Source organism: Pteropus vampyrus, unplaced genomic scaffold (assembly GCF_000151845.1).
Source record: "Pteropus vampyrus isolate Shadow unplaced genomic scaffold, Pvam_2.0 Scaffold21, whole genome shotgun sequence".
NCBI lineage: Eukaryota > Metazoa > Chordata > Mammalia > Chiroptera > Pteropodidae > Pteropus > Pteropus vampyrus.
The window spans coordinates 12,659-28,458 of record NW_011888802.1 but is presented as its reverse complement, the minus strand read 5'-3'; the positions used below and the strand labels follow the sequence as shown (position 1 = coordinate 28,458).

Below are 15,800 nucleotides of genomic sequence, written 5' to 3'. Positions count from 1 at the left end.
GTATAGACACAGTGAATTGAGGTTGGCGTACGAGAGGGCGTGTGAGTGTTTGAAGTCACTTGGGGGGGACAGAAGCTCCGAAGTTAATGCCGATAGTCTTCCCAAGTAGAACCGAGTTGAGAAGTCGCAGATTTTCCGAGTCAGCCGCGCACTCCCGTGGGCCTCGGGGAACCTGAGCTCAGGCAGCGGGGTAGAAGCGGCTTTCACCCACCAGGAGTCTTGGAGTTCAGACACGGGTTGTCTGGGTTCCCGAAGGAGCAAACTGCAGAAATTGGCACATACCCTCGGCCTCTGGGTGCCTTGATTCCCCCCGTCCCCAGAATCCTTAGCCAGAACGTACACGCTCCCTCAGGGCACACCAAGGAGCTCAGAGCTTTGCCTTGGACACCCATGCTTCCCTCCTTGACACACCCCTTCCAGAATGTCCCGCCCCACTGAGAAACATTTACCACTGGAGATGGAGGGGAGAGGGGGAGGGACTCAGGGGAGAAAAACCACCGAGAAAACTGGTTCTGGGAGGACAGTCTAAGGGCGCAGGCTGGTCGCACTCGCCAGTTTCCCACTCGCGCGCAAACTTGAGTTATTTTTGCATGCGGATAGTAGCCGCGCGGTTGGACTCTGCGCCAGCGGTTTGCCGGGGCGTGGCTGGTGCAGCTGAACCGAGTGTCCTGTCTTCCTTCCCCTGCTGGTCTCCAGACTCTGAAAGCTGCGGAGCGGCCACCCGACTCCCACTGGAGCAGATAGCATCATGCAGCAGCTTCCAAGCCTGTGCGGACGCGCCCTGGTGGCGCTGATCCTTGCCTGCGGCGTGGCGGAGGTCCAGGGAGAAGAGAGGGGATTCCCGTCAGCTGGGGCCACTCCACTGCTTCTGGGGACCGGAGAGATCATGACGCCCCCCACTAAGACCTCATGGCCGAGGGGGTCCAACGTCAGCTTGCCGCGGTCATCAGCACCTCCGCAGATTCCTGAGACAGGGAAGCCGGCAAGAGGCCCTCCACGGACCCTCGCTCCGCCCCCGTGTGAAGGAACCATTGAGATCAAAGAAACTTTCAAATACATCAACACGGTGGTGTCCTGCCTAGTGTTTGTGCTGGGCATCATCGGAAACTCCACGCTGCTGAGAATCATTTACAAGAACAAGTGCATGAGAAATGGCCCCAATATCTTGATAGCCAGCCTGGCTCTGGGAGACCTGCTGCACATCATCATTGACATCCCCATCAATGTCTACAAGGTAAAGGGAACCTGCTAATATCGTGATGAGAGAGCAACTGGTTAGGTAGAGGGAGATGGGAGAGACTTTGGAGGGAGCTTATTCAAGAAGATCCATCCCCCCCTAAAAGTCAGCAACCATTGCAACCAAATTACCTACGGGTCTTCAGTACCAATGCTAAGCCTAGAACAAGTGTAGTCCCCAGAGGCATCAACATCACTTGAGAATGTGTTAGAAATGACATTTTATAGCCTCAAATCTACTCTGGGGTGGGACACTATATATATATATTTTATTTTAAAAGCTCTCCACGTTATTAGGATGAACTGTAAAGTTTGAGAACCATGTGTACTGAAGGGTCTTGTCCCTAAGTCCAGCTCACTGGGTACATTATCTCTAAGGTTTGGTCCATGAACTGGCAAAATTGATATCACTCAAGAGCCTGTTAGAACAACAAGTCTACCCCAGACTTGCTAAATCAAACTTGTGCATCTTAAGATATCTAGGTGATGTATGTGAATACTAACCTTGGGAAGCATTTTCTTGGAGGACTCTGAAAGTAGAGGGACTGGAATTCGTTTTTAGGAAACAAATAGCCTAAAAGAAAGAGGCTCAGACTGGCGAGTGGGAAAACACAGGTCCTCTGTTGTGTATAACTGCACTGTTCCTACTTTTTATTGAATGCCTGCAGTAAGGCAAGCACTGGGGATAGATGTATTACATTTTTTTACTCCTTCAACAACCCACAAGTAAATATTACTCCATTTTACAGAAGATTAATAGGATGTTCAAGGTTTCACAATGAGTAAGAGATGAAGGTGGGATCAGGCTAATTCAAAGTACTAGCCAGCCACACCTTATAGGTTACTTCATGGACAAGACCAAGAGCACTCAACTTTAAGTCTGTAAAGAATGGTTTCAGTAGCTAACACTACTGTGTGATCACCAGGGGCATCAGAGGGAATAGGCATGGAGAGCAAGGTCAGAACATAAACCTTGACACTATTTGCCACCAGGTTGCTTTGGATCTCTGGACACATCTTAACATCCCTGGGCCTCAGTTTCGTCAACTCTACAACAAGGCTTCTAGTGCCCACTTACTGGGGTTTTGTGGTATTAAGAAAAATAGCCCAAGTGAAAGAGCTGGAACATTTTAAAAGACTGTATAAATATGTAAAACTCTGCTTCCCCATTATGATCAGCAATAGAAAATCAAATATAAAAACAGAACCCAAGTGTAGAGGAATGGTAACGTGTTTTGAAGATTTGCTTTAAGCTAGTCCTGGACTTGGGTACAGGGAAAAAAAAAAAAAAAGCAGAATGTGGAGTTGAGAAAGGCTTGTAGAGCCTTTGCTTCATCTTTCGTGGCAGAAGTTATCATAAGCCATGCCTTTAAATTGTCCTTCATGAATCTCTGGAAATTCTAATCCAAATAGCCATATTTTAAGGGAATTCTAGAGATTTCTGAGGTTTAGAGATAGGATTCAGATTAGGAACAAGGCCCGAGAAGGAAATATTCCCAGAAATTGGTGATAAATAGAAGAAATTCTAAAATTCTGCATGACAACTGGTTCTTATGAACTCTGGAGAGCATAGTCTGAAATGAGTCTCTTCAATGCAATCACAGCTCCTTTTGGGTCAGAAGTGACCCATTTACTTCTTAAGGAGTCCCACAGACCAAGTCTTACTGTTCCAATCTGGCAGAGGAATTTTAATTCAATTCATCAAAACTGACTTGAGAAACATTAGAGTACAAGGTGTTGTGAGAAATTTTAAAATAAATGAAATAAGATCCTTCTTAAAAGAGAGGTTACATCTAGTTCTGCTAGTCCTGCACAGAATTTTGTGAAAGGCCTGTTTAGAGAGGTTCCAGGAAACCCCACACATCTAGCCTGGTCAGAAACCTTCCTAAGCCAGCACTTGAAGTGCTACGTGGAAGGAGGGGCTAAGAACACTCTGGTGTTGCTTTCAGGCATGAGTAAATCAGCTCTTCCAGGACCATCCTACTTCCTCTGTCCAGTCAAATTATTACACTCAATAAGTCACAGAATATTTGACTCCCAAGGGGGCACGCAGATTTTATTTTCATTTCAAATTCCTTTATGATTTCCCTAGGAAGTTACATCTTTTTGCCTGAAGCTATTTAGTCTGTTAAAGCTGTGTTTTCACTTCTGAAATAAACAAACTAATAAATCATTACAAATATGACCATCTCCTTTTCTATATTGGTCATAAACAAATCCATCACAAAGAGTTAGGTCCCATCGCTAGGTTTACCATCATTGAACCCCATATAGTAACCTTTGGTTGATTTTTGTAGTATGCATAAATAGGTAACACTTGAGGCGTAATGTAACAATGGCAACCATTTATTATGCACTAGGTACTTGGTTTATTTCATTAAATCGCTGTGACAACCTTATGGAGGAGGTACTGTTATCATCCCTATTATATGGGGAAACTACATGTTGGAGAGGTGAAGATTGCCCAATGTCACCCCACTAGAAAGTGATGAAAGCAGACTTGAAGCCAGGCCGCCTGGCCCCAGCACCTGTGGCCCTCCCCGGCCTCCTGCACTGAGCAGGCTCAGGCACAGAATGCCCTTCTCCAACCTGGAGTGTTGTGAGGGCCTCATTGGAGTGCTTCAGTGAAATTATGTGACACAGTAGGATACTTGGTAAGCATTTTCAGGTTCAATTTGAGTCATCTGAAGATTTCTCTCTCCAGAAATCCCGTTCAGATGATCTGTAGTGTGTAATATTGATAATAGCATTGTTATTCTAAAAGCTTTGTTTACTGAAACACCTAATCCAGGACTAGATAGAAGTTATTTATTATCCTAAATAATTATGACACCATATAAGTAAGTTTTTAAAAATGCATTTATTATTTCAGAGTAGTCAGGTATTATACTTCACAGAAAGTAATTTAAGTGAATTATGAATGCCATTTAAATTTATCCTAAAGTGGGGGACTTGAATCTCTAAGCCAGCGATTTATGTTTTTGTTTTTGTTTTTTTTGTAGAATGTTACCGTTCTCTTTGAGAATCAAGCAAATTGTTTTTATTATGTATAATTAATACATGATATATAATGTATATAATTGTGATTAACATATAATATATTAAAATATACATATGTGTGCACACATTCGTAATTTCTGGGTATTCATAAAACCCTCCAACCCATCTGTTGGCACACCCAGGGGCCCAGAAACGTCAAAGTAAATCTATTACATTTTGATCTGGAGTTCAGTAAATCTAGAGTTCAATAACGTTGACAAACCAAAAAATGTGAAAATTCTTGCTGGAAGCCATAGTCCTTAATACCGCTGGAGAATGAGACAGGACGTCACAGGGAGGTGCTGCTGTGAGGAGATGACAACCTCTGTCTTGCCTCCCTCAAGGAACTGAGTCTCTGGAAACTTCTAGGTAGAGTCAGTCTTCCTCACCATGAAATCCAGTGTTGGAGGCCGGAGAGATATCACAGGACATTCAGCAAATTAAAGCTGTTCCAGTGCTTGAAATATTTATGTAAACATGTTGAAAATAAAAGCCTCTTTATCCTCCTCAGCAGCACACACTAGGGCTGTTACACACTATATTACATAACACCATGCAGATGAAAAATGAAAAATGCAATCATCCAAAGATATTTAAAATATATATAGATGGGTATGTTTATGCATATTTATAAACATATTAAATATTCTAAGTATGTATAGACACATAAGTAGGTAAATATCTTTTGTCACAGTGTATAACACATAGTAAGCAAATAAATGAGTGTGTGTATGTGTGTATGTGTGTGTTTGTGCATGTAAATAAGAATGGAAATTTGTAGGGTTTTTTCCAGCTTTTGCCATTATCATCATGACTACAAATAACATCTTTGTACATATGGCTTAGCACACATGTGTGATTCTATCTGAAGGGTAAATATCTAAAATTAAAATTACTGAATCAAAGGATATGTGCATTTGTAATTCTGATAGATATTGTCATATTGTGGGCCAAAGTTATTGTTTTACTCTTAGTTTCACTATTTTATACATCACTATTTTATAGAATCACTATTTTATACATCTCCATAGAGATATACACATATTGATGTCTATCTCTAATATATACACGGATCACCATGCCAGTAGTTACATGGTGTATATACGTACCAGACCCAAAAGCCAGGTTTAAGTTATCTGATATGACGATGCATCTCTCCTTATTTGCAAGCTACTTTTTATATCCTTCATAATAAACTAAAATGAATGGGGTAATCTAGATGTCTGTTGCCTACAAGAGCCTATCTGACTACTGAATTATAGTAGCGCCAATGTCAAAGTTATGTGGGAAGCAAAAGAACTGTGCGCACTTGTGGATGCTATGGAGGTTTTTATGTTGTTGGTTGGTTGGTTAGTTGGCTTGGATTCATTTGATTTAGCAGTGATATTCAACAAGCCTTGATTGCCAGTTAAGTTAAAATTTCTTTAATTTATTTTAACTTCTCAAGAAGTTGAAATTTCTTGAGCAAATAATGAGTTTTAAAATTATTTATGAATTTTAGTTAACAATTTCACTCCTTGTGCTATATTTACATAGATAACTGAGTTAATATAGTTAATTCTCAAATATAGCTTCCTTTATGTGTAAGCAAATTGCTTTCGAAAACAAATTTGTTTCTAAACTGATAAGGCAAATATTGATGGGCATCAGTTTGATAAAATCTGAGTGTAATCAGATGTCCAGGGGTGGTGGAGAGCTTTTTGAAAATTAGGCTGGTGACCTATTGGAGTGCTTTTAGATGGCTTTGCCATCAAGACTTTGTAGGCTACTTTTAGAGGCCAGGAGGCTGCCTTCATACCTCTGAGAGGCAAAACTGCTGATCTTTAACGTTTAACTGGTTAAGGTAGAGTATATTTAACATTAAAATACCGGCATGTCAAAATGTGGAATTGCTTCACTGAACCAACAAATGAGTTTTGAGTCAAGTGACCTTGTCAGGTAATCATATATTTTCTGCTTGTGACACGATCAAAACTATCTTCCTGAACAAAGTCACCTTTCTCACTATTTGATTTTAGACTACTTCTAGTACTTAACAAGTTGGTGTATAATTAACTAGTTTCATAGTTAGAGCTAGAAGTTAATGGAACACCATCAGATTTAACTTTTGAAGGCATAATTTTTCAATTAGTAAACAGAAGTCTATTTGTATGGAGCAATACCAGAGGTAAAGGTGTCATTGGGTAGGGAAGTCTAATTTCTTCCAAGGTAATAATACTGTTTCCATTTCCATTAAGTAAGCGAGATCTTTTACTAATATTTTAGTAATATTTTGAGATTTTTAAAAGCATTTTGAACCCAAAATGGAACCTAGATAACCTTTGAGATTCATTTATTTAAAGCTAAAAAAAAAAAAAAAATTAAGGAGCACCAATTAAGCACATTTAGAGTATTAGCTTTTAAAAAGTATTAATAGGGGGAGATAGATAGGATAAAAGAGGTGAAATATGTAAAACTTATGCAAATTACATCAAGTGAAAAATAAATAAATTAATTAAACAAATAAAAATAAGAAATAAAAAGTATTAATAAAAAGTAAGATGATTACTCTGAATAACCTCAATTTATTAACAAACAAAACTAACACCCTGGCCCACCTAGTGCAGTGTCTGCAACAGTCAATACCAGACCGATGCTTGTTGACAAAAGATTTTATAAATAAGATGTAAGGCAGGGGGATTTTTCTAACTCATATTTTTATAACAGTCCAGATGAAAAAGAATGGGAAAGTTTGCTCCCTTTTCTGTATGAAGATATTGGTCAAAACTGAATAACAGGTCGATAGCAGAATTAAAATAACCCAGAAACTCAAATTTCATATTTCTAATTCACTGTTTCACTGATTCCCATGACAAAATGGTTGGCAAACACTTGGCTTTGGGCAATGAAGTTACCCTAGGTTAACTCTATGGTACTTCTTGTGTTTGTCTTTAAACTGCTACTTGGTCACTTCGTAAATCTAAGCTTCTTAAAATATTAAGGTAGTGTTTCTTTCCACACGGTAAGGGTTATGTATTAAAGGCTCTACATTTTTTCTTTGCTCACTTTAAAGGAGTTGTTCAAGTTCGAAGATATTTCCATAACTGTATAAGAGGATGACATAGCCAAGACCTTGTTGTGTCAGGGCCAGGGCACTGTGTTCTTCATTTCACACACACACACACACACACACACACACACACACACACACACACCATATAAGGTTATCTCTGTGTGGGTAATATGCTATAGTTGATTATTTTTACAGAAACATGCCAAATGCTAATAAGTGATTAAGTGCTTTAAAGGGTGTTGACAGATAAAGCCTGAACTGAAATAAGACTCAAGCTGTAATTTATGATGTGAAACGTTCTCTTTCAGTGCTTTGCAAAGTTAAAAGGAGGTTGGTTATGTTTGGGAAAAAGCTGAGGGTTGTGTATGGGTATATCTTAGCCAACAACTTCTCTAATTTTAGACTTCTTTTTTTTTCAAATGCTTTTACTTTAGAGATTTATTATTTCACTTTCCCTATAGATCTTCTCTTATAAATGTATAGAAACACGAAAATGACCAAACTATTTGTAGAAGAGAGAGAGGAAGATCATTGTTGTGTCAGAAATTTATTAGCAAAGTTGACTGAAACATAACTCGAGCAATTCTCTGTCCCTGAGACTAACAGCCATACTCATGCCTCCTGACCTGTATCCTCTCTCTATTTCCCTCCTCTTTAGCTCCATCATAGTTTCCAGAAAGGGGGAAAACTTGCTCTGAATGTTTACATTTTACACTGTCTTCTTCCCCCTCCCTCAGTGTTTTAAAAATATTTTAAAGGTCTTTTGGATTTCATAGCAATCAAACATTTTCTCTTAGTAGCTTACCAGTATCCTTTAAGATATTCTCTGGGTAGAATTAGATTCAAGTAAGACATGAAATTACCTAATAAGGTTTGCTGAATTCATTAAGTTTGAGAGTCTCTTTCTGAGCCTTGAGACCATCAGGTTATAATTCCTCAGTTCCTTCAAATGTCATGGTGATCTCAGAAGAGCCAGCTCAGATAAGTGACTTTAATAATAGGTGAGGTAAACAGCATATCATAATGCTTTTAGGTGAGTCTTTCAAAATACGTAGTGTGTCAATGAAAGTTTTTAAGCACAAACTGTGGGTAAATTTTTAAGTTCAGATAATAGGAGAGTAGCTATCCATTTATTATTTTCCTGTTACAGGCTTGGGAATAAATTTCATTGTAACACTGATAGGGAAATATATTTAAGGTGAACTTAAATTTCTCCTATGACATATTTTTTTAATCTTTTTTTCTATTTCTTTGTTTCTCTTAGAGATTTTGTTTCAAGGAGCTTAATTCATATTCATGGAGTCATTGTTCCATTTCAGCAAGTCATAAGAATGTTTCCAGAGTGAAAAGCCCTCTGTTTTGTGGGTATGCACACAACAGATTCCTAGAAAGTTTCTGCCTTGCACAACTCCAGGGGGCACTGTTCACATTCTTGCCTATTTAAATATCATTCTTCTATATAATTAGAAGCTGACATTTTTTTCTGACCCACGTAGTTCTAACTCACAATACTTAATCTTTAAGTGATTAAGTGTATTTTAATGGGTTTGGGATGGAACTTATAATTGATATTTGTCCTTTAAGGCACAAGTGAAATAAATGTATATCAAGAAAATATTTATTATGTACTCGACCAGCAGCTTACCTTAAATTCTGTATGTACATGTGAAAAAAAGAAAGGGAGATTATTTTGTGGAAATCCTTGAATAAGGATTAAAATGCTAGTTCAAATGCAGAAAAACTCTTATCTGCTACAGGAAACAGATAAAAACAGAAGAATACACCCTTTTCCACACCACTCCATTATTTCCCTCTTTGACTGTCACTATAAAAACATAATACCAGTGAAAATTAGGCTGGTGACCTATTGGAGTGCTTTTAGATGGCTTTGCCATCAAGACTTTGTAGGCTACTTTTAGAGGCCAGGAGGCTGCCTTCATACCTCTGAGAGGCAAAACTGCTGATCTTTAACGTTTAACTGGTTAAGGTAGAGTATATTTAACATTAAAATACCGGCATGTCAAAATGTGGAATTGCTTCACTGAACCAACAAATGAGTTTTGAGTCAAGTGACCTTGTCAGGTAATCATATATTTTCTGCTTGTGACACGATCAAAACTATCTACCTGAACAAAGTCACCTTTCTCACTATTTGATTTTAGACTACTTCTAGTACTTAACAAGTTGGTGTATAATTAACTAGTTTCATAGTTAGAGCTAGAAGTTAATGGAACACCATCAGATTTAACTTTTGAAGGCATAATTTTTCAATTAGTAAACAGAAGTCTATTTGTATGGAGCAATACCAGAGGTAAAGGTGTCATTGGGTAGGGAAGTCTAATTTCTTCCAAGGTAATAATACTGTTTCCATTTCCATTAAGTAAGCGAGATCTTTTACTAATATTTTAGTAATATTTTGAGATTTTTAAAAGCATTTTGAACCCAAAATGGAACCTAGATAACCTTTGAGATTCATTTATTTAAAGCTAAAAAAAAAAAAAAATTAAGGAGCACCAATTAAGCACATTTAGAGTATTAGCTTTTAAAAAGTATTAATAGGGGGAGATAGATAGGATAAAAGAGATGAAATATGTAAAACTTATGCAAATTACATCAAGTGAAAAATAAATAAATAAAATAAATAAATAAAAATAAGAAATAAAAAGTATTAATAAAAAGTAAGATGATTACTCTGAATAACCTCAATTTATTAACAAACAAAACTAACACCCTGGCCCACCTAGTGCAGTGTCTGCAACAGTCAATACCAGACCGATGCTTGTTGACAAAAGATTTTATAAATAAGATGTAAGGCAGGGGGATTTTTCTAACTCATATTTTTATAACAGTCCAGATGAAAAAGAATGGGAAAGTTTGCTCCCTTTTCTGTATGAAGATATTGGTCAAAACTGAATAACAGGTCGATAGCAGAATTAAAATAACCCAGAAACTCAAATTTCATATTTCTAATTCACTGTTTCACTGATTCCCATGACAAAATGGTTGGCAAACACTTGGCTTTGGGCAATGAAGTTACCCTAGGTTAACTCTATGGTACTTCTTGTGTTTGTCTTTAAACTGCTACTTGGTCACTTCGTAAATCTAAGCTTCTTAAAATATTAAGGTAGTGTTTCTTTCCACACGGTAAGGGTTATGTATTAAAGGCTCTACATTTTTTCTTTGCTCACTTTAAAGGAGTTGTTCAAGTTCGAAGATATTTCCATAACTGTATAAGAGGATGACATAGCCAAGACCTTGTTGTGTCAGGGCCAGGGCACTGTGTTCTTCATTTCACACACACACACACACACACACACACACACACACACACACACACCATATAAGGTTATCTCTGTGTGGGTAATATGCTATAGTTGATTATTTTTACAGAAACATGCCAAATGCTAATAAGTGATTAAGTGCTTTAAAGGGTGTTGACAGATAAAGCCTGAACTGAAATAAGACTCAAGCTGTAATTTATGATGTGAAACGTTCTCTTTCAGTGCTTTGCAAAGTTAAAAGGAGGTTGGTTATGTTTGGGAAAAAGCTGAGGGTTGTGTATGGGTATATCTTAGCCAACAACTTCTCTAATTTTAGACTTCTTTTTTTTTCAAATGCTTTTACTTTAGAGATTTATTATTTCACTTTCCCTATAGATCTTCTCTTATAAATGTATAGAAACACGAAAATGACCAAACTATTTGTAGAAGAGAGAGAGGAAGATCATTGTTGTGTCAGAAATTTATTAGCAAAGTTGACTGAAACATAACTCGAGCAATTCTCTGTCCCTGAGACTAACAGCCATACTCATGCCTCCTGACCTGTATCCTCTCTCTATTTCCCTCCTCTTTAGCTCCATCATAGTTTCCAGAAAGGGGGAAAACTTGCTCTGAATGTTTACATTTTACACTGTCTTCTTCCCCCTCCCTCAGTGTTTTAAAAATATTTTAAAGGTCTTTTGGATTTCATAGCAATCAAACATTTTCTCTTAGTAGCTTACCAGTATCCTTTAAGATATTCTCTGGGTAGAATTAGATTCAAGTAAGACATGAAATTACCTAATAAGGTTTGCTGAATTCATTAAGTTTGAGAGTCTCTTTCTGAGCCTTGAGACCATCAGGTTATAATTCCTCAGTTCCTTCAAATGTCATGGTGATCTCAGAAGAGCCAGCTCAGATAAGTGACTTTAATAATAGGTGAGGTAAACAGCATATCATAATGCTTTTAGGTGAGTCTTTCAAAATACGTAGTGTGTCAATGAAAGTTTTTAAGCACAAACTGTGGGTAAATTTTTAAGTTCAGATAATAGGAGAGTAGCTATCCATTTATTATTTTCCTGTTACAGGCTTGGGAATAAATTTCATTGTAACACTGATAGGGAAATATATTTAAGGTGAACTTAAATTTCTCCTATGACATATTTTTTAAATCTTTTTTTCTATTTCTTTGTTTCTCTTAGAGATTTTGTTTCAAGGAGCTTAATTCATATTCATGGAGTCATTGTTCCATTTCAGCAAGTCATAAGAATGTTTCCAGAGTGAAAAGCCCTCTGTTTTGTGGGTATGCACACAACAGATTCCTAGAAAGTTTCTGCCTTGCACAACTCCAGGGGGCACTGTTCACATTCTTGCCTATTTAAATATCATTCTTCTATATAATTAGAAGCTGACATTTTTTTTCTGACCCACGTAGTTCTAACTCACAATGCTTAACCTTTAAGTGATTAAGTGTATTTTAATGGGTTTGGGATGGAACTTATAATTGATATTTGTCCTTTAAGGCACAAGTGAAATAAATGTATATCAAGAAAATATTTATTATGTACTCGACCAGCAGTTTACCTTAAATTCTGTATGTACATGTGAAAAAAAGAAAGGGAGATTATTTTGTGGAAATCCTTGAATAAGGATTAAAATGCTAGTTCAAATGCAGAAAAACTCCTTGATGTGGAAATCCTTGAATAAGGATGAAATCCTTGAATAAAGATTAAAATGCTAGTTCAAATGCAGAAAAACTCTTATCTGCTACAGGAAACAGATAAAAACAGAAGAATACACCCTTTTCCACACCACTCCATTATTTCCCTCTTTGACTGTCACTATAAAAACATAATACCAGTCACTTGAATGAAATGTTCATAGTGCATCACGAGATGGAACAGACAGCAATTTGGCAAAGTAACCCTGGTTTGTCTTCGTTAACGCGTTGCTCACCCGCCCTCTTAAATGATCATCTCTTACAGTGTCTCTATGCTTACTGCATCTATCTCCACCAAATTTGCAACTAAAGCTCCTCATAGAATTCATTAGATAGTGAGAAACAGTAGGTACTGTTTTTGATTAGTCATTTCCTTGACAGTTTTGAGTAGGAGAGAGAGAATGGGAGAGGAATTTTTGCTTTTCACATTTTCCGGCCTGTTTGGAAGGTAGAACTCCAACAAGAGAACAGCCAACTCTCACACCCCAAGGCCCTGGCTCTATTTGACAATAAGACCTGAGCATCTGGAAGAGGGGAGGACATGGACTAGACAATACAAAAAAAAATAAATGCACAGTCATCTTAATTCTCTAAATAATTTGTTTAGAATATGAGAAGTGAAAAGCCGGTAACAAAAGTTTTATCAGAAGATTTCTGACTTGCAATCAAATTAATTCATTCATCTATTCACTCATTCATTCACTATTATTCAATAAGCATTTGATGAGTGAGCACTGTGTGTCAGGCTCTGTGCTAGGAATGAATGCTACATGATATTCTGAAACAAATAAGCAGTTAAAGCTCAGTGTTTACTTTTAATTAAAAAAAATAGGGAACATGGTTCCATAGTGTAGCGGTTAGTATGTCTGCTTTACATGCAGAAGGTCCTGGGTTCACGCCCCAGGGGAGCTACGGTCCATGGTCTCCTGCCATGCCACCCTGAACAAGTCCGATCCCGTCTGATCTCGAAAGCTAAGTAGGGTTGGTCCCAGTTAGTACTTGGATAAGAGACCACCTAGGAAGACCAGGTGCTGCAGGCATAAATAATAAATAAATAAATACATACATACATACATACATACATACATACATACATATTAAAAAATAGGGAAAATGATATATAGGGTTAATGAGACAAATTAAACTTTGTTAGTGCAAGATGGTTAACTGGCATTTCCTGACTTTATGGGGCTGGTGTGTATTGCAGGGTTTTCTTCATTTAATTTCTCAAGAATGTAATTTTTAATTAAAAAGAAAAATGAAAAATGTAAATCCCCTAGTTAGAGAGATTTTGTAGAACTCTCTTAAGAATAACCTTAAAGAAAGGATAGCTATTCCTCATCCATGCTATTTATCCTTTCAGAAATTAAAAAAAAAAATCTTTATAATCTAAAAATAATTACATAATGTAATATAAACTAATTATTTGGATTCTGTAGCCTATATCCTTTCTCAAACAGCTGTTCTAACATAAAGTTATAAAATTATGGTCATCCTGGAATAGAAACCTTATAATCATTATGGTCAAGTCTTTTTTAAATCTAGTTTTAATTACTTTATTTATTTGTGTTTATTCACACAAAAGAAATGTGCTAGAGAAGCAGTATAAGCATTAGGAGAAAGGGGTCAACACAAGCATAGGCGATCATTTGACAAATGGACACTGCATTGCTCGTAGGACCCAAAGTAACAAAAGCTCTTAGATGAACCATCATAAATTGAAAACCAGTGTCCATTATGAGAGTATTTTCTAACTGGTTCACATTTGCTAAATATTAGGTACCATATATTCAAATTTAATTTTAAACAGGACCTAAAAATTTAATTCATGTAGCAGGGACCTAGTAACAATATCAAACACTAAAATTCTTTTCGTGACCAGAGAAACTTCTTTGATTACATGACTGTTTTGTCTTTAGTATTTAGACTTTGCCCTTAAGTTATCTAATTTAATGGAATAAAGTCTAAAGAAGAACCTAAACATAAGGAATAAGAATGTGTTATTGCTGGGTTTAAAGTTAGAGTTTCTCCCTCTTGCAGTAAAGAGAATCAATTTCTTCTAAAAAGAGGAAAGCTATATTGTTAGACTTCAAATTAGTAATTACTAGAAATAATTACTAGAAATTATAAAAATCTATAATGATATTTCTTTAACAAATTTTAAAGAGGTCATCTTGGTTGAGAGTAATTTTTTTTTTTTTTAACTTTATGGCTTTTTCCCAACCCAGGGATTTCTTTACCATTAAACAAGAGGTTGATGTCTTTCCTTTTTAAATAAGCTCTAAGCACTAACTTACTCAGACTTTCTTGCTGGAGGCCACTAAGAAAGAGATGAGCATCAGTAGTGGGCATGGTTTCTGTCACAGGCTATCAGCCTTTTCAGTGTATCCACAAAGCCTTCTGGTCAGAGAGAGGTAGAGGTTGTCAAAGTCATCTTTCCCACTGCAAGATAACAGAAGTGACAGTAAGCACTCAGTCACGAGTCATTTGTTGCCACTAAGGACCAGCAGCATTCAGGTCTGAATTGAAAGCCTGAAATTCTGAAAAGCTGATGAAGGTTAATGCCTCCTATTTTGCAGTTCCTTTCCCTTTGGAAGGGTAGATTACAAAATTATAATCTCTTAGTTATGATTAGCTTTGTGACTATCTCTGTGTTGAATTTTCAGTTTGTGTTTCCCTGTCCTCTGTGATAACTTAGGTCAGAGGTTGGGCTGCAGGCCTCCCAGTGGTATGAAGAGCAATAATACAATTTCTAGGCTGAGCCAAAAACAATAGTAACCTCAAAACTGGGCCTGGCCTCGGTGCAGAGCTCATTTTCATTGGCCAGACTTCTTTCTTTTCAGTGGCCTGGACACTCATTCATCTTGATCTACCTGAATGCTATACCTCTGTAATCTAATACTTGCATGCTTTGAAAATAGTTAAGAGGCAATAAAATGATTGAAACTTTCCAAATTTGGGGACGTTATATGAATAAAATAGCTAGGTAGTTAAAAGAAAATTTTACTCTGCATCTAGATATTTTACCATTGTTTGACACATAGCTATGTGTTTAAAAGTACTAATATTCATTTAATTCTAAACATTTCTTTTTTCTAAGATCAGTTTCCTCAAAATACTACATACTCCAGAATCAGACCATGTGGGTTCAAATGTGACTCTATGACTAATTTAAATGAGTGACCAATGATAAATATATTAATAATCAAATGATGAACACCAAATTTCTCCAAAACTTAGTTACATGAATAATAAACATTTATTATCTCACGTTGTATCTGTGGTTCAGGAATTCAGGAGCCATTGGCTCAGGGTCTCATGGGAGTATAGCTAAGATATTGGCAGGGGCTGCAGTTATCTTAAGGTCTGTGTCTAGGGCCGGAGTATCTTTTCATTCACAAATCGGGCAAGGTAATGTTCATTGTTTTTAGGAGGCCTCAGTTCCTTACCATGTTGGCCTCTCACAGAGATGTGTGAGTGTCCTCCTGGCATGGCA

The 15,800-nt window shown here is 37.1% G+C and overlaps 1 protein-coding gene and 1 pseudogene across 1 annotated transcript in view; both read left to right on the top strand.

The window, feature by feature from the left end:
- The first annotated feature begins 682 nt into the window (after positions 1-682).
- Positions 683-15,800, top strand: part of LOC105288995 (endothelin receptor type B) — a 25,406-nt gene continuing 10,288 nt past the window's right edge. Inside the window, exon 1 of the mRNA XM_011355463.2 lies at positions 683-1,234. Coding sequence (XP_011353765.1) covers positions 749-1,234 — 486 coding nt within the window. The 5' untranslated portion in view covers positions 683-748. The remainder of the gene's footprint in view (positions 1,235-15,800) is intronic.
- LOC111736683 lies at positions 13,226-13,344 on the top strand (annotated as a pseudogene).